The 26,062-nt window shown below is 38.5% G+C and overlaps 2 protein-coding genes and 1 non-coding gene across 6 annotated transcripts in view; 1 reads left to right on the top strand and 2 right to left on the bottom strand.

Moving 5' to 3' along the window:
* Window positions 1-49: 49 nt before the first annotated feature.
* On the top strand, window positions 50-20,152 carry fanci (FA complementation group I). Of its 2 annotated transcripts, none has more exons than XM_077567163.1 (38): window positions 50-185; window positions 1,137-1,391; window positions 1,488-1,560; window positions 1,682-1,812; window positions 2,074-2,227; window positions 2,329-2,386; window positions 2,985-3,026; window positions 3,125-3,248; window positions 3,840-3,925; window positions 4,007-4,139; window positions 4,221-4,298; window positions 4,388-4,524; window positions 6,722-6,902; window positions 6,997-7,084; window positions 7,261-7,391; window positions 7,466-7,536; window positions 8,401-8,515; window positions 9,548-9,670; window positions 9,894-9,962; window positions 11,031-11,132; window positions 11,220-11,408; window positions 11,571-11,692; window positions 12,488-12,649; window positions 14,329-14,508; window positions 14,575-14,741; window positions 14,817-14,887; window positions 16,221-16,337; window positions 16,413-16,464; window positions 16,532-16,659; window positions 16,829-16,894; window positions 16,980-17,076; window positions 17,181-17,365; window positions 18,072-18,128; window positions 18,213-18,272; window positions 18,378-18,446; window positions 19,422-19,517; window positions 19,596-19,697; window positions 19,791-20,152. In XM_077567163.1, exons 2-38 carry the CDS (start codon window positions 1,311-1,313, stop codon window positions 19,851-19,853), a joined length of 3,960 nt encoding a protein of 1,319 aa, XP_077423289.1. In that variant the 5' UTR covers window positions 50-185; window positions 1,137-1,310; the 3' UTR covers window positions 19,854-20,152. The 2 variants fall into 2 exon arrangements, with proteins under 2 accessions (XP_077423289.1, XP_077423288.1); XM_077567162.1 differs by having other exon boundaries at window positions 19,596-19,706.
* Window positions 798-870, bottom strand: trnar-acg (transfer RNA arginine (anticodon ACG)). Its single transcript has one exon. It is a non-coding gene; the product is annotated as a tRNA-Arg (tRNA).
* Window positions 18,442-26,062, bottom strand: part of polg (polymerase (DNA directed), gamma) — a 21,910-nt gene continuing 14,289 nt past the window's right edge. Inside the window, exons 19-24 of one of the 3 annotated variants that reach the window (XR_013294326.1) lie at window positions 24,534-24,656; window positions 24,281-24,449; window positions 21,900-22,108; window positions 21,658-21,818; window positions 21,230-21,448; window positions 19,307-20,005 (exon numbers count right to left, since the gene is read on the bottom strand). Coding sequence is in view for 2 of the 3 variants with exons in the window: in XM_077567165.1 (XP_077423291.1) it covers window positions 19,911-20,005; window positions 21,658-21,818; window positions 21,900-22,108; window positions 24,281-24,449; window positions 24,534-24,656 (757 nt within the window). In the remaining variant the exon portion in view is untranslated. Of the gene's footprint in view, window positions 18,595-19,306; window positions 20,006-21,229; window positions 21,449-21,657; window positions 21,819-21,899; window positions 22,109-24,280; window positions 24,450-24,533; window positions 24,657-26,062 lie in introns of those variants that run through there. The other 2 variants (XM_077567166.1, XM_077567165.1) reach the window with 2 other exon arrangements.

Raw genomic sequence — 26,062 nt, 5'->3', positions numbered from 1 at the left:
ATTACATCACTCCCACTCGTGTTTCCGCTGCAGTGTGCTTGATCTCCTCCTCTCTTGTGACTGAACGTGGGCCTCCGCTGGAGCGAGCAAGCAAGTGCAAGCAAGGAGCCGCCAGTCACGTCAGACGTCAGCCGATTTGCTGTGTTCTGCTTTTTCAGGGTTGAAAAAATATACATATACGCAAGGTATCCGGCGTTGTTATAACATTATGTTACATAATAATCACATCATAATGTAAATATAATATTTGACCAACAGGATTTATTGTTGGATTGTTTTACTTCACGTCTGCCTGTTGCTAGGCAGAGTTCAGTGGACTCAACGACCACTAAAAAACAAAAACAATTACTTGACTATCAAATAAACGTGTGTTTTCCAACAGTGTGGAATTTACTGAAGCACAGTAAAAGCTGTAAACAAATGTTTTACATACGGTCAAAATTGAAAGGCAAATTTACTCTTCATATTTTTATATCCGACTCCTTTGGAGTCGGACCCTCCAGAATCAGGACAATTAAACTTTGGGGTTTTTAAAAGCAGTTACAACTTCACCAGTTTTCTCATTCATTTCCCAAAACCTTTAACATTTTCCATATAAAAGCTGTATGTATACACAGTATGAGTGTGTGCGTGCGCGCGCGCGTGTGTAATATAGTGTACCTTCACGTTCTGTTCTCATTTTGAGACCATATGGAGACGTCTGCCTCGGGGGCGATTTTGGACTTGCAAAACTCGGATGTCCTAATGTCAATCGCTTGTGTTTAAAATAATGGTTGTAGATAAAAATAAAAAAAGATCGAGCCAGCCAGGAGTCGAACCTAGAATCTTCTGATCCGTAGTCAGACGCGTTATCCATTGCGCCACTGGCCCGTTGCAAGCGAGGGGCTATGTTTATTTTTAAATATGTTGTAGTGTCGTATCGACGATTTCAAATTAGCTAACGTCGCTACTACTGTATATTTTAGTTTGCCGTAGTTAAGGTTAGCAAATTGGCTGAATGAAGTTTTTGAAACAAAACAACAACAACACATTTTAACGTCACAGGGGTACAATTTTTATGGTCGTGGTAACGGTATGATTGAATGGTGTTCAAATATGAACATACTGAATAAGGTTTATAAATGATGCGTTTGCAGGACATTGTAATCTTAAACATGGCAACCCACAAAAACAGAAGCGGAAGTGCTCGGCTGCTCGCTGCTGGGCGGGAAATATGCTCCTGCAACGAGGAAGGTTGTGGAAGGATTGTTTACATCGTCGTCCTGCTCTCTCACTGATATCTTTACTTTCCATCGACCGCGAAGGCTGAAATGGACAGAATTATTTCCTTATCAGATGGAGACAGTTTGGGGGAACTTCAAAAATACTTGTCCTCCCTCACGGAAGGAAAGGTAACTAGGTAGTATTGACTAATGTCCGCATAATGCATTGATCGTCTAATGCTCACCAGTTAAGTAGGCTAATATAAAATACTCCTTTGTTTACAGTTGACTACACTAATCACCAACAGCGCACTAAAGGGCAAGACGATTGGCACAATTATTAAAGCCATATTCAAAGGTAAGATCGTTTTTGAATGCGATGTTAAATAATGTAATCATGCAGCAATTACGTTTCTTATCTGTACTTTAGTGCGGTTTGCTGTCATTTAATCATTCACAGATCAACTATTTAATTTTAGGCTCGCCACCTGGTTCGACTGAAGGGTCAAAACGCAGACTGCTGCTTTATCAACATTGCATCCCTCTCTGTGAGTCTGGTGACCTCCAAAGTGAAGTGGCAGCTGATATCATTGGACTGCTTATGCTGGAGGTAAAAAAAAAAAAAAGCTTGTATAAATGCAGTTAATCATTGATGAATTGAAGATTTTTAGTAATTTATTGCACAAAAAATGCAGAAGAGACAGGACAATTAAAAGCATTACACTTTCACGTCTAAGATAATAAATGTGGATTTTTATTTTTTTATTTACAGTGTTTCACCGCTTACCTAATTTGCTATGTATTTTTTCATCAGACTAGCTGTTGTACATGTTTTTCTATTTCTTATTTTGATTCTGTTGTATAAATGTAGACACACACTCTGGTTGGACCCTCTCTTGCAAAACTAGCAGAGCTATTTGTTGAAGAAATCAAGGCAGGAAAAATAGGCAATGGCAAGTCCTTGGAGCTATTTCCTACTGTACTTACTGCCATGGCAGCTTGTGAAACAATGACATATGGCAAAGGTTAGTACAAATGGTGGTTGCTTAATGCTAGTGCAAAGTACATGTGGTTCAAACATTTTTCTTAAATATGTTTTCTGTCATATCCTTTTTTTGAAATACAGGTGAGCTCAGTGGTGAGCAATACAAGAAACAGCTGATCAACAGCCTCTGCTCAAGCAGGTGATCTAATGCTCCCAGCCTTGCAAAAATATGATTATTATTCAACTCATTTAATATTTTGTATTAACTCATTCACTGCCATTGACGGCTATAGACGTCAAAAATTCATTTGAACTATTTCTATTAGTTTCACATTATTTTCCACTTTTGTTAACAAGAGTATGAAAGCCTAGGAAAAAAATGTATTGTACGTTTAGAACAATAAAATTTGTGATTAATCGTGAGTTATTATTGAATTCATGCGATTAATTACAATTAAAAAATGTAATTGTCTGACGCCCCAAAATTTTTAATAATATTTTCTTTTTTGTTTGATTACTTAATTATTTAAACTCAAGATTAATCACTAATTTTATATCTGTTCTATATGTACGATACATTTTTTTCTAGGTTTTCATACTCTTGTTAACAAAAGTGGGGGAAAAATATGAAACTAATAGAAATAGTTCAAATGAATTTTTGACGTCTATAGCCGTCAATGGCAGTGAATGAGTTAATAGAAACCCAGTGCACCAACATGTTAACTAGTAAAGGCTGAATATTCAGTTACACTTTTGGTTTAAACTCACGACCGCACCTACTTTTATTTATGTTGCAGATGGGACTCACAATGCGTTATCCACCTGACCACGATGTTCAGGTAAGTTCGAGTATTTGTTTTTCTCGCTTTAGCGATATTTACCAACATTTTCAAAGTTGCTCTCTGACCCCTTTTCAAGTGTATCTGCTTCATTATAGGGACGTGCCTTTGTCATCAGAAGAGTTGCGCTTCGTGGTGGAGAAAGTGCTGCGGATGTTCATCAAGCTGGACCTGCAGGAGATTCCGCCGCTTGTTTATCAGTTGCTGTTGTTATCGGCAAAGGTAGACGTTTGTGACGGGCATGCATTGCAATCAAGTCCTCCGTTCAGTCTAAATGGCCGCGCTGCACCTTGCAGCAGGGATGTGATTTTTCCGCCAATTCGCGGAATTCCACTTTTTTTTATCTCCCCCCCCCAAAAAAAAAAAAATTCAATTTTTTTTTTTTTTTTTTTTTTGTAGTTCATTGTGTATGCACATGACTCCGACAGATAACATCTTCTGCTATAACAAAGACATTTGTGGTATGCTCTAATATGAGTTACTTTTCATTTGGTCATGATACAATTATTTGTTCATGAAATTTGAACTCAACATTATTTATGTGTTAACTTAGTAATCACATTAGTTAGATATGATGATATTCTCAGTGATAGTTTTTAAAAGCAAAGGCAGTCCAATGTTTTTGAATGTGACTGATTTTGAGTTGACTAAAACTCAATTTTTAACATTTTTTTAACATTTTATATGGGATAGTTCAATATACATTGAAAATTTATGCTGTTGTTTTGGACCTAGCTGGGTGCGAGCGGCCCCCAGACCCCTGGCTAAATTTTCAGATAATTTCACTTTGGTCAAACCACATCCCTGTTGCAGGGTTGCAAGAAACAGATCCTAGATGGAATCGTCACTTATTTTAAGCAGCGAGACCTTCACCAGCAGGAAGAGCAGAATGAAGGAGGGTGGGTGATTTCAACATTGCAAGTGGCATTGCCCATGTGAAGCAATTACTGCCTTTCGTGATACTTGTTTGTCTCTCTCAGGAACTCGGATTTAGAAGTTCAGTCCATTCCACAAGACCAATTAAGACACGTGGAGGGCACTGTTATCCTCCACATTGTTTTTGCTGTGAGGCTCGACCATGAACTTGGCAGAGAATTCCTGAAAAGCGTCAAGGTACCTAATGTCTCATCTGGCACTTACCCCTACTAAAATGGATACATAATGTAACAAAAACATTGCATTCCTTTCTACCAGGCTTCATATGCTGACCTTTGCCCTTTCAGTGTGGCCCTATTGCTCTCTGTCGCGCGCATCCAGCGCTACGAGGAGCAGGTCAGAAGTGGCTGCGACGCTCCTCACGTATTTTCATCTGCCTCTTGTTTGCTCATTCATGACCACTCCCAATTCTCTGTATTCGTTAGGTGTTTGAATTTTTCAAGGGGGCAATTATTAAGAGCTTCAAAGATGAGCAGTTGCTGCTGGGGTCCAAGTTCCTACAAGACCTCCGGCCTGGTCATTGTAGAATTGCTGAGATGATTTTGGACACGGTGAAGAGCAGGTGTGATTCTAATTTCCTCAATCGATTTGATTTTGATTCACAAGAGTTCAGTCTGATGTGATTTAGATTTTTTTTCCCCCCTATTCGATTCAATTCACTTCACTTCAATGCGATATTGATCAATTATGGATCATCTATTCTTCTTAGATGCCAAGGACATAATAAAAACTCCAGAAACATTCAATTCCAAATGAAATTTTGCGGAGGCAGTAACTAATTTAGCTTATTAATGAAAGCAACACGTGTTATACAGACGCTCCCCACCTTACGAACGAGTTACGTTCCGGACGATCGTTTTGTAAGGTGAATTTGTTCGTAAGTTGCTTCAGTGCTATATTTTGTATTATAATTTATGTTTAAAGCCTATATAAGTATATTGAAGGTTTATATAAGTATGTTTAAGGCTTGTACAAGTAACCTGCATTGGTTTGTACTGAAACAAAACTTTTAATAAAATGGAGAGAATACGTACAGTACTGTACTGTACTACGTATGTTAGAGAGAGAGAGCGAAAGACACACACACAGTATGTACATGTACGTAATAAGATAAATAAAATGAAGTTTAACTTACTTTTGGAAGATGTACTCGATGCTTAAGGAGATGATGGAGGAGGAGGAAGAGGAGGATTTTATACCATGAGAGATTCTTTGTCGTCGCTGGAATCGGCTTCAAAAGTTATTTCCTGCTTCATGGGGACCGGCGTTTTCTTCCTCCTCCTCCTCGACACGTTGCTGAGCCTCCAATGAGCTCTCACAGCGCCAAGCGTCGGTATTAGCGGCGGAAAGAAGCACTACGCGCAATACAAAATCTAACATACAGCATCTCTTCCCGAACATTTTTCGACATACTGTACGCGCAGAAATGTTCGTATGTACCGTTGTTCGTAACTCAAATGTTCGTAAGTAGGGGAGCGTCTGTAATCACTTTACACAGACATTGACATCAGCAAGGATGAGATGATAATATTTTAATTAGTTTCTAATCCTATAATTGTAAATAGAAATTTAAAAGATTCTGAATTAAGTGCAAAAAGTCAGGTCTTTCGTAAATGTAAGAAAATACTTTTAAATTCATGTGAACAGTAGGGTTGTAAGAAAAAATCGATTTGGCAAAATATCGCGATATTACAGCGCGCAATTCTCGAATCGATTCGATATGCGGCCGAATCAATTTTTAAACATAATTTTTTTTTTAATGGGAATATTGAACAAAACGTCTTACTTAGGGTTAGGATTCACACATTAAGCATGGAAGAATGTTATATTAATTTAATATTTTATTTCAGTGCTGTTCAAACATGAAACAGACTGCAACCTGTTTGTTAAATGCAGTGGCTCAGTTATAAGGCTGAATTTTCAGATAAATAAATACATTTTCATACAAATCTTACAGTGTACATGTACAAGTTAACTGATTTGTATTTTCTAAATTTGAGTTTTAAAAAAATTGCGATAATCAATTTATAGATTTGTATCGGGATGAATGGAATCGTGATACGAATCGAATCACACTAGGCAATTCACACCCACTAGTGAACAGTACATTTCAAGAAAACAGTAAGATACAAAAAAAATGTGGACTTTTAAATTCCATTGTATTCCATTGTATCTTTTGAATGTAAGGGGAAAATATATTAAAATAATAGATTCCTGCTTTCATCAATTAATATCAGGCTCAAAGGAAAGTCGATTCAATATTGATTATTCGCTTTTTTTTAAAACCCAGCCCTAGTCTTGTGGTTCAGAAAATGGATGTATGAATGAATTACATCATCTGTTCCAGGGTCTTACCTTTTGTTAACTATACAGGCAATGTAATCGTGCGCTAGAAATGTGGTGACGAATGGGGGAGAGGAAGCAAATTGCTCCAGTTAAGGGCCACGTGCACCTCACAATGTGGAGTACTTTCTGTTCTTTTATTATTTGTGTTAATTTAGCCATATTGTAACAAAGAGCTCAGAAATAGATGCGTTTCCAATACTGAACAACCTACCAGGTGTTTGTTGAACTTTTTAGACTGTTTGCCCTTCGATTCAAGTGACTTTTCACTTGACCTTGCAAATCTGGCTCATGTGTTTTCTAATTTGGTCACAAGCAATCACACTTCTGCTATGTTCACACGGAGTATAAAAATACTTTATTGTAGTTAAAAAAACAACAACAACAACCGTATTTGTATGGGTGCTTTTGTGCAGCGTCTTTGGATGGGATCATGTGACCCAGGGCCTGGTGCAGCTGGGCTTCTTTCTACTGGATACATTTGGACCTAAACCCGGACCATTTGGAAAGACCACAGAAGGTTCTACTACTGTGGCTCGGACCCCCACTCAGCTGGCATGTAAGCTTGGAGGTCAGGTGCTCCTTCAGTGCTTTAAGGTAACATTTAGTTTTTTTTTTGTTTTTTTTTGTAATGCAGTATCTGTCCTTGTTTGCCGTACAGTCTTACTGTGACGCGTTTTTGTCCTGTAAGATGCATGAGGCAATCAGAGGCGAGATACTGGAGCAAGTTCTGAATCGACTGGTTACAAAGACCGCCTCACCTGTCAATCATTTTTTAGGTAATACAGTACACTCAACTTTCCACATCATTATGTACACTTCTGATCCAATACAGTCCTATCTTTGGCAAAGGAAGGTTTTTCTTTTTGATACAGTTCTTGTATTCAATCTCAGGTTGTGTAAAGTGGCCATAAAGTGTCTACTAAATATACTTGAATTATGATTTGTGTTTCAGAACTCTTCTCAGACATTGTAACCTCTGCTCCGATGATATTGCTGGAGTCATCCTCCAAGGTTACTGAGACTTTTGACCATCTGTCATACCTCCCACTACCCACCGTGCAAGGATTGCTAAAAGCTCTCCAGGTGTGAACTACACGCAACATACCTTTCACATACACAGAAACAGGTGTAAAATGTTGTCACTGTTTGACTTCCAGCCACTGCTGAAAGTCAGCATGTCCATGAAAGATGCGTTGATTCTGGTTCTCCGTAAGGCCATGTTTTCAAGGTATTCCGTTTGTACTTTGTTGCCAATTTGAGTCAAGTTCGGTCTTCGAGAGCCACTTTCCAGCCTGCTTTCCATGTCTCCCTTCTTCACCGCAGCTGAATCTAATGATCAGCTCATCAGCCAGCTTTGCAGAAGCTTGATAACGATCCTGATCATGAATCAGGTGTGTTAGTGGAGAGAAACATCAGGGATGTGATTTTTCCGCTAATTCGCGGAATTCCGCTTTTTTTATCTCCCCCCCCCCCCCCAAAAAAAATTCCTTTTTTTTTTTTTTTGTAGTTCATTCTGTATGCACATGACTCCGACAGATAAAAACCTTCTGCTATAACAAAGACATTTGTGGTATGCTCTAATATGAGTTACTTTTCATTTGGTCATGATACAATTATTTGTTCATGAAATTTGAACTCTTCAACATTATTTATGTGTTAACTTAGTAATCACATTAGTTAGATATGATGATATTCTCAGTGATAGTTTTTAAAAGCAAAGGCAGTCCAATGTTTTTGAATGTGACTGATTTTGAGTTGACTAAAACTGCCATTTTATATGGGATAGTTCAATATACATTGAAAATTTATGCTGTTGTTTTGTCTATTTCTTTGTCATGTGAGTGCATTGAAAGTACTTAAAAACACGGAAAACCCATGAGCCCTGGACCTAGCTGGGTGCCAGCGGCCCCCAGACCCCCGGCTAAATTTTCAGATAATTTCACTTTGGTCAAATCACATCCCTGAAACATGGAAAACAGGCTGGATAGTGGCTCTCGAGGAGCAAACTTGGCCACCCCTGGTATAGACTGAATCTAGATCTGAAAGGGCATCTTGATCTCCTTGTTAAAAATCTGTTGTGGTTCTTTACCAGCCAACTGGATGGACGGAAATCATCTGTAACTGGCTTCTTGTTGCTGTTGAAGAACTTCAAAGTGCTGGGCAGCCTGACCTCCAGCCAATGCAGCCAGTCCATTTCCTCCAGCCAAGTCTGTAGTTCCTTCATACTCTATTTAATATGTGCTTTTATTCATGCTACTGCCTGAAATTTCAATTGTTGACATTCCTTAACCACAGACACGTCATCAAGAGACCTGAAAACTCTTAAAATGGGAACAAATGCTATTATATTGTCTCCTTAAAAGTATTTGAAGTGAGCTCTATGTCGTAATAAAAGAAAGCGAAGTACAATAATCTATGCAGTTGTATTTGGTACAGTGTTCCCTCGCTATAACGCTGTTCACTTTTGGTTGCATGCATTTACAGTAGGGGTGTGCCCAAAAATCGATTCTCATAAGAATCGCCATTCTCATTTAGTACGATTCAGAATCGATTTTAAATGTCCCCAAATCGATTTTATTTAAATTATGATATACTGTCTTTCCTTTGTTTGTGTGTTCCTTTATTGGGAGAGCTGTTCTTGTTGTACCCGATTTGGCCACGTAGGGGCAGTGTGGTTCCACGTGGTCTGATACACTGTTCAGTTGTAGCCACATTAGAGAGTAGAAGGAAAATGTTCCAATAAAAGTCTTCTTTTTTTTTCGTTCTTTTGAGTGATAAAAGTGCCGCGAGTAGAGCACTAATTAGCATTAGCGAGTCAGACTGGAGTAGATCATTACGATTCCTTGAACATCTATTTCCGAATCGAAAATTGATTCTGAATCAAATCGCACACCTACAAATCGGAATCGAATCGAATCGTGAGACATTCAAAGATTCCCACCCTTAATTTACAGTAATGTAACTATTTGATCAAAATTTATGAAGGTTTGAACATTGAGAATGTGATAGAAATGTGAGAAAATGTAAATGCCTCGATGAGAAAAGTGTATTAACGATGTAATGAGGGGTTTTAGAGCCTTAAAACATTTACGTATAGTAAATGTAAAACATAAAGCTAACTACTTTGCAGATTTCATTTATTGCGGGTATTTTTTGGAACCTAACCCCGGCGGAAAATGAGGGAACACCGTGCATGAATTCTGACAGATGTTCAACTGTCTTCCCATACACTCAACTAGATCCAAGTGGATGTTCATTCTCGATATAACGCTGCTGCCAACGAGGCTTTCTGTCTGGAAATCTTGAGCAGCCTTCGTCGTTGCCTTAGCCAGCAGGCCGATGTGCGCTTTATGCTTTACGAGGTTTGTGCTACTTTTCCAAGCCTTTTTCCCCCCCAGTTCATGTTATTGTCTATACATTTCTCAGAGGATATACAGAGATTTGGATCTGAAAATCCAACCATGGTGATATTGCGGGACAAGCCAAAAAGTCACAAAAACATAATATCCATTAGATTGTACATCCAGAAGAGTCATGGCACATCGACCTTATTATGACTGACCTGTTGATGGATGTGTTGTTCAGGGCTTCTATGATGTTCTTCGTCGAAACTCCCAACTCGCAAGTTCCATCATGCAGACACTTTTCTCACAGGTATGAATAGGGCTGCTCGATTATGAAGAAAACATTAATCACGATTACAGACGCTCCCCACCTTACGAACGAGTTACGTTCCGGACGATCGTTCGTAAGGTGAATTTGTTCGTAAGTTGCTTCAGTGCTATATTTTGTATTATAATTTATGTTTAAAGCCTATATAAGTATATTGAAGGTTTATATAAGTATGTTTAAGGCTTGTACAAGTAACCTGCATTGGTTTGTACTGAAAAAAACTTTTAATAAAATGGAGAGAATACGTACAGTACTGTACTGTACTACGTATGTTAGAGAGAGAGAGCGAGAGACACACACAGTATGTACATGTACGTAATAAGATAAATAAAATGAAGTTTAACTTACTTTTGGAAGATGTACTCGATGCTTAAGGAGATGATGGAGGAGGAGGAAGAGGAGAATTTTATATCATGAGAGATTCTTCGTCGTCGCTGGAATCGGCTTCAAAAGTTATTTCCTGCTTCATGGGGACCGGCGTTTCTTCCTCCTCCTCCTCGACACGTTGCTCAGCCTCCAATGAGCTCTCACAGCGCCAATCGTCGGTATTAGCGGCGGAAAGAAGCACTACGCGCAATACAAAATCTAACTTACAGCATTTCTTTCCGAACATTTTTCGACATACTGTACGCGCAGAAATGTTCGTATGTACCGTTGTTCGTAACTCGAATGTTCGTAAGTAGGGGAGCGTCTGTATATTGGTAATAATTGAAATCCCGATTAGAAGGATCATTTATTTTTTGATACAAAACAAGAAAATGTATAAACGTAAAAAAAAAAAATGTAGACAAATAAAACTTCCTTTTGGATTAAACAAGATGTATTAAATTTGTTATTTTAAAATAAAATAAAAGGTTAAACATTTATAAAAAAAATTATGATTATGCTAATTGTTTTAATTGTGGAGTGTAATAATTGAAATTATAATTGAATTTTGATTAATTGCACAGCTCTAGGTATGATCGTCCACTACTCTGACCTTCTTATCATGTTACATGCATTGTTGATTCTTTTTTTTTTTTTTTGACACGTTTTGTTGTTTGTTTCAAGTTGAAGAGGTACTACGAACCCGAACAAGATCTCTTGCCCCCGGTGAAACTGCAGCCCTGTATCACAGCTAATGGAGAACAGATCCACCTTCAGGAGCCTCTGGTACTGTTGAATTCTAGTGATGCTGATTTGCCATTTTTGATGTATAATTAATTCTGTATCTGCTATGTAAATCCTTTTCTATCTCAGGCCCACCTGGTATGCTGCATTGTACAGTGCCTGCTGTGGCTTACAAATATGCGTCGATCAGCCAAAATCAGCGCTTACGACAGCGATGATGATGATGACGAGGATGAGGGATACCAGTCCGAGCTACAGGCTATTCTAGAGAGCATCACAAAACGCATGATCAAAAGTGAAATGGAAGACTTTGAACTGGTAGGCACACACGTCGCTTCCAAACGTTATGCCAGAAATGAAAACGGTTATCATGAAAAAAAAATGGACATTCATTTGACACAAGAGTCAGTTGTCGGTACTTGACGCAATCCCTTTCGTCCTAGCTGTTTGTAACCGTCATGGCGTATTCTGTTTCGTCAGGACAAGTCGGCAGAATTCTCCACCGTATCCAGTGTGGGTGTGAAGAATAATATCTATGCTGTGCTGGTGATAGGAATCTATGAAGTTCTCTTGGAGTACAACTTTGTCAAAGGCAATTACAGGTAATTTGTCACTTCCTGTTTTTGGTGTTACATTAACTCATTCACTGCCATTGACAGCTAAAGACGTCAAAAATTCATTCGAACTATTTATTAGTTTCACATTTTTTTTCCACTTTTGTGAACAGTATGAGTATGAAAATCTAGAATTTTTTTTTACTGTACATTTAGAACATATATAAAATTTGTTTCCAAGAGTGACATTTCCACATAGTAATGAACTCATTCACTGCCATTGACGGCTTTAGACGTCAAAAATTCATTTGAACTATTTCTATTCGTTTCATTAATTTTTTTATTAATTAATTTACAACAGACATAAAATTTGCGATTAATCGTGAGTTAACTAGTGAAGTCATGTGATTAATTACAATTAACATTTTTAATTGCCTGATGCCCCTAATAAAAAAAGAAGAAAAGATTATTAAAAATTAGGGGTGTCAGACGATTAAAATTGTTAATTGTAATTAATCGCATGACTTCAATAGTTAACTCACGATTAATCACAAATTTTATGTCTGTTCTAAATTAATTAATAAAAAAATTAATGAAACTAATAGAAATAGTTCAAATGAATTTTTGACGTCTACACTAAACTCACTTTTATGTCTGTTCTAAATGTACAATAAAAAAATTCTAAATTTTCATATTCTTGTTAAAAAAAGTGAAACTAATAGAAATAGTTTTATAATAATAGCAATAATAATAATTTTTGACGTCTATAGCCGTCAATGGCAGTGAATCAGTTAATTACTATGTGGAAATGTCACTTTTGGAAACTGTGTATGACACTTTTAGTAAAAGGGCCTTTGAGGAGCTGTTGGAGCTGTTTAACCGCTACCACAAGCTGTGCGAAATCCTGAAGGAGAAATCCGGAAAAAGTCGGCAGCCTTCAATCAAGACTCCTCGAAGTTTACTCTCAATGGGCTTTATATCAAATCTGCTCACTGCGCTCTTTAGGTAAGTGTGCTCATAATGTATTCCTCGCTTGTGGGCAAGACCGGAAGTCATGAACTTTTTTGAAAGTTAGAGCCATTTCTTGGGTACTGATTAATTTGAAGGGCGAGCAATTTGATATAACAAATGTGCTCGTTTAAAAATGATTATACGTTATTATTGATCATTAATTATATTCATTTATGACAAGACATTGACAAAGTCAATGATTTTTTTTTTACAATAATTAGGAGAGATAAATATCAATAGGCAACACTTTATTTTTATTCATCTCTGCTGGGGTTTTTCAAATGACGACTTCTACAACATTCCTAGAAAATTTTGATGTTCCATCAATAGTGAGCTATTTTTAGAACAGGCCTGCAGGCCACTAGTGGTCATAATGACGACAACAATTAAGACTTGACTGAGATCGCAAATAGTGGGCGCTAAATTGTGTGCACACTCACTTTAGGTGGGGCTGATGTTTTTCACAATGGAACATTTGGGTGAGCACTGCAAGCGCAAAAACAAAGTTTGAAGTGATGGAATTGGAACTGCAAATAAGCAAAAGTGATTTCAGGTCAACTTGGCTTCTAGGTTTTCTAACTGCCGTCAACCACTGAAAGGCATAGCTACGAGTTTGACACCAGACTACACAAACTACTTTTTACTAGGGTTAAAACACTCAGCTTTGAAAGGAAACTAATAAAGAAATAATTGGAAAATAAATGGTGCCATATAACCGTGTCTATAAGTGGATGATGTGATAAAATATTAATCTATTTGAAGGGATCTAGAAATGATGGTAGTATAGTGAGGTAGGTATTAAGATGTCCGTTACAGGCTCCATTCATGTTTATTTTTATTTATTTATCTTGATTGACCACTTTTTTTTTTAATGTCATCCTCCGACCCCGCTACATCTGTAAGAAGCAGGATTGAATTTTTTTTATTCTATTAAGAAGCAACAACAGATATATTTGTAGTTAACAGAAAAAAAGTTATTGGTTATCGTATTGGTGTGGAGGAGCAGGAAGTTATCTGTTATCGGTATTGTTTGAAAAGAACGCTTCAGATGACCCAATACCAACACAAAGACCACATTGAGAGGTTACTATTGGTGCGCGGCGTCACAAAATGTCACATTCCACAAGAAGGCATGCTCGGTTACTGCAGTATTTACTGTTTTCATCGTGTTGTTTGATGTTTATGGCCCACATGTGTTTTTCTATATAGATCGTTATTGTAATTAATTGTGACTAGTCTGCTCCCGCGTTAGCTTAAGTGATAGACTACGGCATAGCAAGGAAGTTGCACGCAAACAAAACATACCTCTTTGACTGCCAGACGTTTTCAGAAAAGGGATGCCGTGGGTGCCAGCCGATTTAAGCATTTTTGACTGATCTTTCAAGGTCCACAGAAAATGATGTGTTTGGACTATGGAAACACACATACTACCAAATGAAAGATTGGACTCTCATCTTTCATCAGAAAAAAAAGTTTGTTTCTACCTTATTCCGTTTTTCAGTAATCAACAATAGAAAATGGTTAGTTTCACCTCTGTTTTGAAAAAAAAAACGTCTTTTAGCGTCTTTGGCACTCCTCCATAGGATTTTACTAAACGTTATTTAACGTTTTTGGCAGTCAAAGAGTTACTGTCCTTGGCAGAGGTAATAAAGATGCAATATTGTGTTTTCCAGAGACGGCTCCCAGAGCAGAGAAGAGGCTCTCGCCGTGCTGCGCTCCAGTGGAGAGTTTGTTCGTTATGCGCTTTGCGTGGCTGTGCAGAAGATCCAGCAGCTGGAAGATCACGGAGTTTCAGACGGCCCAGATGGCCAAAGTTCAGATTTGACTTTCCGCTTCCTGTGTGAAATGGCAAGGTAGGAATCCTTCAGCTGCATTAGGTGTGTGCATTTGGGGAAGAAAACGTGATGACCGTTTTACAGCGTGCTGGTGTGGCGGTATACCAACGTCCCCGGCGCAGCGGAGGATTCCGGGAAGAAAGAAAAGCGGTCCGGCCTGTCTCAATTGAGCCTGGAAGGTCTTCTTGGGATATTCACTACCTGCCAGCAGCGCTACCCTGATAAGATGACCAAGCTTCTCTCATCCATTGGTTCGACTCGCACACAATCGCTCAAATTGAATGAACAGTTGACAGTAATTCCATTGCATTCTGCCGATCTTCTAGACAACTCGGAGGACGTTGATGAGCCAGAAGACTGCGAACAGATGAAGTACTGTTACATCCGTCAATTTCAGGTATTTTTTTTTTTCTTCTCTACATGCTTTCCTCGATTTTCTTCAGCCTCTCCAGCTTCTTCCTACGTTCCAAAAACTGTTAATTGACGACTCAAGTGAATGTTTCTCTATGTTCCCTGTGATTGGTTGGCATCCAGTCCATGTTATACCCCAGCTTTTCGCCCAAAGTCATCAGGATTAACTCATTCAAAATCCAAAACGTGTAACGATTTTAATGCTTTGCCCTTCACTCCCATAAACATATCTATGCTTTTTTTTTTTTAATGCAAGAGCATACAGAAGGCTTTGATGCAGCTTCTGACATGAAGAAGTGGCTAAAAGCAATGGTAGTTATTACAAAAAAACGACCAGCAGGTGGCAGCAGAGTATAAGAGATCAGCAGGGCCATGTTGCAACAAGCCCTTTTTGACAGTCTTTTCACCAGGAATGTGAATATCGATGAAACTTAGCTACATTCTATTGCCAATTGCTGAAAAACGGAAACAGATACAAATATACTTTTTTTTCTTGATGAAAGAAGAGACTCTAATCTTTATTTTGCTAGGTTCCGTGTTTTTATACAGGGATGTGATTTTTCCGCTAATTCGCGGAATTCCGCTTTTTTTAATCTCCCCCCCAAAAAAAAAAATCTGATTTTTTATTTTTTATTTTTTTTTAGTAGTTCATTGTGTATGCACATGACTCCGACAGATAACATCTTCTGCTATAACAAAGACATTTGTGGTATGCTCTAATATGAGTTACTTTTCATTTGGTCATGATACAATTATTTGTTCATGAAATTTGAACTCTTCAACATTATTTATGTGTTAATTTAGTAATCACATTAGTTAGATATGATGATATTCTCAGTGATAGTTTTTAAAAGCAAAGGCAGTCCAATGTTTTTGAATGTGACTGATTTTGAGTTGACTAAAACTGCCATTTTATATGGGATAGTTCAATATACATTGAAAATTTATGCTGTTGTTTTGTCTATTTCTTTGTCATGTGAGTGCATTGAAAGTACTTAAAAACACGGAAAACCCATGAGCTCCGGGGGGCTGCGCCCCCCTTGTCCCCCCACCAGGGCACTGCCCTGGACCTAGCTGGGTGCCAGCAGCCCCCAGACCCCCGGCTAAATTTTCAGATAATTTCACTTTGGTCAAATCACATCCCTGTTTATAGCAATCGAACACAATATTCTGTGGGCCTCAGTCAAACAGCCGGGAGTGAAGGGGGTTGCTTCAGTGAAAATGGCTGGGAGTGAATGAATTAAGATCCAGCTCAGCAGTAGATGTATTGTTTGAACATGTACACTGTTTATCCTTTGTACTCGTTCTTTTGTCAACAGAGAGCGCTATTTGCCCAGTTGAGCGGCGGGGAGGAGGAATTTAACAGCAGAGAAGCTCAGCTTTTGGTCAACATTTTGAGTGTGCTTTCACTCCAGCTAAAACCTTCTTCTAAGCAGGCACGTATGCTATGAATGAAATGCTCGTATGACAAATACATACTTGGTCTGCTAACGTCCGCATCAAATAAACAGTTTGCTCAGATGATCACATGGACAGTGAAAATCTGCAAGGAGACCAACTTCGGTGAGTCACTACCAGCTTTATTGGTTGGTTTTGATAGGTCGGGACTAAAACGTCTCCTTGTTTTTAGAGGACTCTGCTTTGTCCAAGGGGCTGCTCTCACTTCTCTTCAACCTGCATGCTCTTTTTAAGAGCCCTGCCAGCTTGTTGCTCGAACTTTGTCAAGACATTCACAGCCACCTCGGAGATATCGATCAGGTACAGAATCAAATTGTGAGGACGAGGTATAGAAAATGGTGGATGCATATTGCACAGTATCATTACCAGCTTCATTTTATATATATATATATATATATATATATATATATATATATATATATATATATATATATAGAGATTTTTTTTTTTTTTTTTTTTTTTTTGCCAGGATGTAGAGGTAGAAAAGCAGTCTCACTTTGCTATCGTCAACATGAAAACGTCAACGACAGCAGCAGTTAAGTGCTTTCCTTATTTTTCCTCCCCCAACTTCCTAAGTCAACTCAATTAAATAAAATACTGGTTGTTATCTCCAACTCCAGCTGCAGGTCCTGTCTCAAGTGGACAAGGTGCTCGATGAAGTGGACTGGCTCATTGGCAGAAAGAAAAGCCAGGTGACCTCTGACAAAACAGGCCCTGGTAGGGAGACTTTTACACTGATGCTCACTGACATCAAGTTTAAGGGTTAAGGGTCGATGTGTTCTTGGCAACGTTGATCGGGGCTTTATGTTTCTTACAAATAGGCGAGGCATCACAGTCCGCTGGCCATCAGGATCCGGCGGAGAAAGCAGTGACACTGCAGCTTGGAACCCTTCTGACTGCATTGAACGAGTTGGTCCAGACCGCTTTGCAGCTCGGAACTTGCACCATCACATTGCTCAGAGTGCTGAGTCGCACTTACACCATCCTCACCACGCTAGTTAAATATGTGTGTATTTCTCTACTTATTGTTAGGGTTGCAAAGTGCTGGGTAGTTGCCCGAGTTGGAAACTTGAAATGAATGGGAATAAAAAATACAGCTACTAAATTGAAGGTTGGCTCTTAACTCTTTGACTGCCAAAAACGTTAAATAACGTTTAGTAAAATCCTATGGAGGAGTGCCAAAGACGTTAAAAGACGTTTTTTTCAAAACAGAGGTGAAACTAACCATTTTCTATTGTTGATTACTGAAAAACGGAATAAGGTAGAAACAAACTTTTTTTTCTGATGAAAGATGAGAGTCCAATCTTTCATTTGGTAGTATGCGTGTTTCCATAGTCCAAACACATAATTTTCTGTGGACCTTGAAAGATCAGTCAAAATGCTTAAATCGGCTGGCACCCACGGCATCCCTTTTCTCAAAACGTCTGGCAGTCAAAGAGTTAATAAGAACCGAACATAAACGCATGGAATTCAGGCTAGTGCAGAGGTACCTTGACTTTGTTGAGTCAAATTTGAAGCTTCAGATATAACTGCTCAATTGGATGCATTGCCACTCAATTACCCTCAATTCTCAGTTAATTCCCATTTTCAAAAAAGTTTTCAATTTGGATACTTCAGCACTTCCCCATCTTAATTTGAAATGAATTTTTAGAGTTCAAATCTACACGTATTTTAGCCATTTTGATATGAATATATTTTCTTCCTATTTTTAGTACATTCAAGTTTGTGCCAGTCAGGGTGGTAAATTACCAGGACGCTTTGAGAAGCTGGTGAGTCTTGGCAACAATGTAGGATTTTTGCACTACCGGTGATGACATGCTTAATTTTTTTTTTTATGTGCTACAACAATGCAGGTCAAACTGTCTGGTTCCCATCTGACTCCACAATGCTACTTTTTCATCACATACGTTCAGGTGCAAAGGGATTCAAATTCTCAAAACCAGTCCATGCATTGTTTTCACACCAGGTGTGATTTAATAAACACTGTTGGTAATTTTTTTTTCATTAATTCTCTTCAGGGTGGAGAGTCAAGTGTTGGTAGTGCGGACAAGAAGAAAAAGAAGAATGAAGTGAACATTGTTGCCACTGTAAGGATCTTGTATTGGTGATGGACAAATGAAGCTTCATGAAGCACTTGAGATGTTTCTTGCCTCATCTAGACGAGATGGAACTTTTGGGTTGAAGAAGAATCCATTTCCATTGCCCTTGCATTTATCTTTCAACCTGAAGGGCCATCTAGAGGAGAAAAACAACATAATTCCGGTGCTTCATGAAGCTTCATTTTCTCATTACTACATATTAGGGTTGGGCTATTTAGGGGACAATTCGCTCCATCAATAACATAATCATAAACGCAAGTTGTTTTGCGTGATCTTCATGTTAAAAATATTGCATATAAGCTTGTAAGTTTAACACGTTACAGCCATAATTATCCTGGCGTTCACTACAAAAACTAAAAACATGAGATAATCCCAAGAAATATTTCCATGTTCTTATGTGGGAAAAGAGTCAAAATCAGAGCAAAAAAAAAAACACTCACATTTTGCCCAGCAGAAAAAATGCAGGTCTGAAGGGGCTACTTAACTCTTTGACTGCCAGAAACGTTAAATAACGTTTAGTAAAATCCTATGGAGGAGTGCCAAAGACGTTAAAAGACGTTTGTTTCAAAACAGAGGCGAAACTAACCATTTTCTATTGTTGATTACTGAAAAACGGAATAAGGTAGAAACAAACTTTTTTTTCTGATGAAAGATGAGAGTCCAATCTTTCATTTGGTAGTATGTGTGTTTCCATAGTCCAAACACATAATTTTCTATGGACCTTGAAAGATCAGTCAAAATGCTTAAAATCGGCTGGCACCCACGGCATCCCTTTTCTGAAAACGTCTGGCAGTCAAAGAGTTAAGGGGGCCCAAAAAATGGTGCGACAACTTAGCATGATACGTACATCCGATAACACATTTCAATTTTTATTTATAAAATAACATGTGTGTATACTTACTGTACAATGTACGTTTAAAATGAAAGGATTAAATGAATACAGCCATTTTACTTCCTGTGTAGGCAAAACTTCTACGTCACACAAAGGCCATTCCCAACCTGATCTTCAGCATTGAACAGTATGAGAAATACATCATCACACTCTCAAAGAAGTCAAAGGTACATGTAAATGTCTATTGAGGGGGAAAAAAAAAGTGTAAAAGAAAACTACTAATTTTAACAACGTGCATTGTCCAGGTAAATCTGATGCAATACATGAAGCTGAGCACTTCAAGAGATTTCCGCATCAATGCTGCTACTCTGGACGCAGCCCTGCAGGAGCAGGATGACACCGTGGAGGTAAGTGAGGTAAGGGGGGGGGGGGGGGGGCATCCATCCGTCCGTCCGTTCCAGCCTGCTTTCAGCATTAGTATTTGTTTCTGTTCCTTTAAGGGCGAGTCACAAGATGTGGAAGAGACTCAAGAACCCAAAAAGAAAAAGAAGCGGAAACAATGAGCTGGTTACACACATCTCCTGTTTGCATATGTTGACGAGCCTCCAGGCGTTCAAATGTTACGAGTCCTTTGCCTGCTCCATAAGATTTTGTCTTCCTTTACTGATGGAGCCTTTGGTGATGTCAACTATTTGGTAGATGTCCAAGGCTTCACCTGAAAGCACATTTTGTGTATTTAGGTTTTGTTCTGTTGTTAGTTGAATTATGAACAAACACAATATTAAGCACGTTTTGTATTTCATAACGCATAGCCAATTTAGATGTTCTCCTATGGCTGACATTAAAACTGTATTATACTGGTGTTACGTGATCAATTTGTACTTTGTGCAACTTTTATTAAGTTAATGATCGATCTAATTGGCAGCTTTATCAATGAGTTATTCATTACACACTCTAATGGATAATAACGATGGATTTTGATTGAGTTACTGAATTATTATTCATTTTGTAATTATGTTGTCTTTCATCGTACTGATAGCTACAGACGCTCCCCACCTTACGAAGGAGTTACGTTCCGGCCGATCGTTCGTAAGGTGAATTTGTTCGTAAGTTGCTTCAGTGCTATATTTTGTATTATAATTTATGTTTAAAGCCTATATAAGTATATTGAAGGTTTATATAAGTATGTTTAAGGCTTGTATAAGTAACAGGGATGTGATTTGACCAAAGTGAAATTATCTGAAAATTTAGCCGGGGGTCTGGGGGGGCCGCTGGCACCCAGCTAGGTCCAGGGTGTCCCTGGTGGGGGGACAAGGGGAGCTCATGGGTTTTCCGTGTTTTTAAGCACTTTCAATGCACTCACATGACAAAGAAATCAGCATAAATTTTCAATGTATATTGAACTATCCCATATAAAATGGCAGTTTTAGTCAACTCAAAATCAGTCACATTCAAAAACATTGGACTGCCTTTGCTTTTAAAAACTATCACTGAGAATATCATCTTATCTAACTAATGTGATTACTAAGTTAACACATAAATAATGTTGAGTTCAAATTTCATGAACAAATAATTGTATCATGACCAAATGAAAAGTAACTCATATTAGAGCATACCACAAAAAGTCTTTGTTATAGCAGAAGATGTTATCTGTCGGAGTCATGTGCATACACAATGAACTACAAAAAAAAAAAAAAAAATCAGAATTTTTTTTTAATTTGGGGGGAGATAAAAAAAAGCGGAATTCCGCGAATTAGCGGAAAAATCAAATCCCTGAAGTAACCTGCATTGGTTTGTACTGAAAAAAACTTAATAAAATGGAGAGAATACGTACAGTACTGTACTGTACTACGTATGTTAGAGAGAGAGCGCGTGAGACACACACACACACAGTATGTACATGTACGTAATAAGATAAATAAAATGAAGTTTAACTTACTTTTGGAAGATGTACTCGATGCTTAAGGAGATGATGGAGGAGGAGGAAGAGGAGGATTTTATATCATGAGAGATTCTTCGTCGTCGCTGGAATCGGCTTCAAAAGTTATTTCCTGCTTCATGTGGACCGGCGTTTCTTCCTCCTCCTCTTCGCCACGTTGCTCAGCCTCCAATGAGCTCTCACAGCGCCAATCGTCGGTATTAGCGGCGGAAAGAAGCACTACGCGCAATACAAAATCTAACTTACAGCATCTCTTTCCGAACATTTTTCGACATACTGTACGCGCAGAAATGTTCGTATGTACCGTTGTTCGCAACTCGAATGTTCGTAAGTAGGGGAGCGTCTGTATATCTAAATCTGTATGACCTCAGTCAGCTAGATGACGACACTCTACTAAAATGGCTGATGATTTGCAGCACACAACTCACCAGGAGGAAGGCCGTATTTTCGTTCTACGCCCATTGGGTTGGAGGGGGTCACGCAGTCCATGGTGACCTCCTTTCTTAAACAGGTGTCAATGTCAACCGCGCTGAAGAAAGCGACAGACTGCGGAAGGTCCTGCATGCCTAATGCGTGTGCAAACATACTCCTGCAGGAGACAGAAGACGCACACAATATGGTGAAGCCCATTTCCAACTTGGAGGGGGTCTAATGCCATCTGTTAACAGACCTGGTGAGAAGGTTGGTGATCTGCAACGCCAGCGCCGCGCGGTATCGGTCTTCGCTGCGGACGAGGTAGCGCACCTCGTCGTGGATGCTGATGCAGAAGCGGCCGTCGATGTCGTGCTCCTCGAAGAGCCACCTCATCGACACCAGCATCAGATGAAGGTAATCCACTGCCGAGCTCTGGACCACCCAGTTCACTCTGCTGGTAATGAACTGACAGGAAGAAAATGCTGACGCGTGTGACATTAACTTTTGTGGGCTGATTCCAATGACAGCTCATCAGCATGCTATGGAGAAGCCTGATAACAATGCTCAGCTGCGTTGGAATAGGGAGACATGGAAAACAGGCTGGATAGTATGCCACGAAGTTCCAGGGTTGAGAAACATGGCTGTACTTTATTCTTGCTGAGTAGATTTTTCAGGCATCTTCATTTTTTTGGGGTCACTTTTACTCCCAACATTTGAAACATATATTTGTAATTTCTTTACTTTGCTAAAATATGCTTGTTACTTTTGTTTTACCACTGCAGATAATACAAAGAAAAAAAATCTAAGAAAATGTTTTCTGTAAAGATAGAAAAATGTAGCTTCATGAACCATTTGCAATATTTTTGACTCCTCTTGAAGGCGCGCTTGGTTTAAAGATGCAGCGGTAATATAGCCAATATAAATATATATACATGCAAGTGGTTCATGATGCTTAACTCTTTGACTGCCATGGACGTTAAAAGACGTCAAGTAAAAACCTACGGAGGGCCGCCAATGACGTTAAAAGACGTCATCCAATTTTTTGATTTATTTTTTTTGAAACGGGTGGAGGGAAGCCTTGGGCAGCTGTGGTGAAAGTTTCAAGCAGATCTATTTAGCCTAATGACTATTTTTGGCCCCTAGATGGCAGCAATGACTCTCTTTTGACAAGATTGGGTAGGCGTCAGTAGAAGACGTGAGGTGGAGCTAGAGGGGACAATGGCTGGGGAAGGGAAGAGAACATGGCGACCGGTTGCAAGCGGCTCACGCTCGAGCAGTTATTTTCAAAGACGAAAAGCATCGACCAACGCTAAAGAGCACATTGATGACGACGATGATCATCATCGATGACGCTAAAGAGCACATTGATGACGACGATGATCATCATCGATGATGATGATGGTGACTCCGAGGTTGACGCTGAAGTTGCAAGCGTTGACGCGGCGGCTATGACGACGTCATAAAGGTTCACCGGCTAGTGATGCTAACACCGGAAAACTCGGGAGCACAACCGAGCACTTCTGCGCAGGCGGACGTTCAATCGGACGACGAAGAGTACCCCGAGTCCAATGCATATTCATCGGAGGAGTGTGTACAGTCTGCTACTTGCTATTCCCCGGAAAAAAAGGCCGTCAAGAAAGTGTAACGTCTGCACGCGAAAGGAGCCATCGCAAGTGAAACTAATCTGTTGTGCAAATCCTGCTGCGTCTCCTTGCACGCAGGAGAGCGTTACAAAAAGAAAAACTGTATTTGAAACATCCACATAATTGTAAATAGTACCACAGTTGCACACATTTGTAAATAGTTTGCGAAATTGTTTTGTCAAATTGTTACACTGTGGAATGGAAATAAACGTATTTTGCAACCAAAAAAACACTTTTTCATTATTGGTGATAGCGTTTTACAGAAGTAAAGCACTATTTAGGTGTTTGTGGCATCATTCATGGACAAAAAGAAGTGTACAATTCACCAGAGTGCATGAAATAACATCGTTTCACAAAAAGCTCTTTTTCTCCACTTTTTGTTTCAAAACAGAGCATTTCGGTGAAACTAACCATTTTCTATTGTTGATTACTGAAGGACGGAATAAGGTAGAAACAAACTTTTTTTTTCTGATGAAAGATGAGAGTTCAATCTTTCATTTGGTAGTATGTGTGTTTCCATAGTCCAAACACAACATTTTCTGTGGACCTTGAAAGATCACTCAAAATGCTTAAATCGGCTGACAACCCGTTTCTGAAAACGTCTGGCAGTCAAAGAGTTAATTTTCCCATCACTAGTTTTCTCTTAATGCTAAATGATCAAAATGGTTACTATATACAATACTGTATATGGTTTAAAAAAAACAAAAAAAAACCTTTTGTACTTAAGTTGTTAAATCAGTACTTTTATTTTTTTTTTATCTACTACTAAAGTACAAAAAAGTGTGAGTACCTTTGCTACCTCTATCTGTATGAGTTGCACTTTTTGAATTGAACTACTGAAATAAAATTGTTCACAACAAACTGTGTACTTAGTCATTTAAGTGATAACTGGCAATATTGAAATCAATTTATCTAATGAAGCCTTTCTTCCAAATCATTGTTTTATTGTCCTCCACTTTGAGTTTGTTTAGTGATGGTCCGTTCTTTAGCTCACCTCATCCTTTACTGCCTTGGGCTCAAGAGCTCTGCTAATCCTGCAGCCCAGAACAGGCGTCTCTGGTTGGGCTGAATGCGCGATGCTCTCCAGTTTGTTGAACATATCCGACTCCGTCCCCCCAGACCACATTCGTTTGGCTACTAAATCCCACTTTCTTCGCCGTGAGCTTGTGGGTTCATAAGACAGAAGACAAGCATATGAGACGTACAAAACTGTGCGTGTGAGTGTTTAACTCTTCCTAATTTCTCACCTCTTTGAGGCCAGTCTACCGATCTTTCGCAACCCCTCAAGGGATACGCTTCCATCTTCCTCCCTTTCCACCTCAATTCCTAGCTCAGTGACCAGCCACTCACCTTCGTCTGATAGTTCATATCTGGCCCAAAAAAACACACACAAAAAAAACAGGTAGGTAATGACCAATCGTGGCTCGTTTTGCTGAACAAACGCAAAAAAACAGGTGAGTCATGATTAGTCGTTACCTACTCCCTCAGCACAGGTAATGTCAGTAGATAGCACTGGAATCATTCGTTTTTAACTCTTTGACTGCCAAAAACGTTAAATAACGTTTAGTAAAATCCTATGGAGGAGTGCCAAAGACGTTAAAAGACGTTTTTTTTCAAAACAGAGGTGAAACGAACCATTTTCTATTGTTGATTACTGAAAAACGGAATAAGGTAGAAACAAACTTTTTTTTCTGATGAAAGATGAGAGTCCAATCTTTCATTTGGTAGTATGTGTGTTTCCATAGTCCAAACACATAATTTTCTGTGGACCTTGAAAGATCAGTCAAAAATGCTTAAATCTGCTGGCACCCACGGCATCCCTTTTCTGAAAACATCTGGCAGTCAAAGAGTTAAAGGTATTAATTGCACGTGAAAAATAATGGAAGTTATCAAATTCATTCTGGACAAAATGTTAACTTTTTACTGCTGAAAATGAGTAAATGAGTCAAGTATCCCTTTAATAGCGCAGTTCTTATGGAATTAAAATCATTTCTAAACTATGGACCTCTGTCCGTGAAAGGATGAAGCTGTTTAATGTAAATTAATAAATAAAACACATGGATTGACACAAAGAATTACTTTTAGCGAAAGTGCAACATTTAGAAAATAGTTTGTCCTTTACATATTATATTGTTATTACTGTGTTTTTATACAGTAAAAATACTGTATAATGCTAGTTTCTAATAACTAATTAAAAAACGGTTGGTGTTTTAGGAAAATGTATTAACTGTGGATTAACTGCATTGACAGTGCCATGCAAAAGTATTCACCCCCCTCCTTGGACTTTTTGACCTTTTGCTACATGTCAGGCTTCAAACAAAGGTGTAAAAATAAATAAAAACCAAATATCAAAATTTATAGAAACATGGTCTACGTATATAGAATTTTTTAACCTAATTCTGGTTACTTAATTCTGTCTGTTAGCGGGAGCCACCACATCGTGATAACTTACATTGATGTTTCTGCATCTGGCAATTTATTATTATATTATATTATTAGTATGGGATTTTTTTTAATGGGCTTTAGGTGAACTGATGAATACACACACGCACGCACGCACACACACACACACACACACACACGCAAATACAAATACTCACCCACATACAAAAAAAAAAGTATATATATATGTGTGTATATGTATATATATATGTATATGTATTTAAAAAAAAAACATTTATTACATTTTTGTTAATTGATTTGTTGGGTTTAAAAAAAAAAAAAAAAAAAGGAGAGCAATGATGATGTCAAATCGAATGAACAATACTGAGCTCTC

This window comes from Vanacampus margaritifer, chromosome 6, assembly GCF_051991255.1.
Source record: "Vanacampus margaritifer isolate UIUO_Vmar chromosome 6, RoL_Vmar_1.0, whole genome shotgun sequence".
Taxonomy (NCBI): domain Eukaryota; kingdom Metazoa; phylum Chordata; class Actinopteri; order Syngnathiformes; family Syngnathidae; genus Vanacampus; species Vanacampus margaritifer.
The sequence above is the reverse complement of the archived record's forward strand: the minus strand, read 5'-3'. Positions and strand labels throughout refer to the sequence as shown.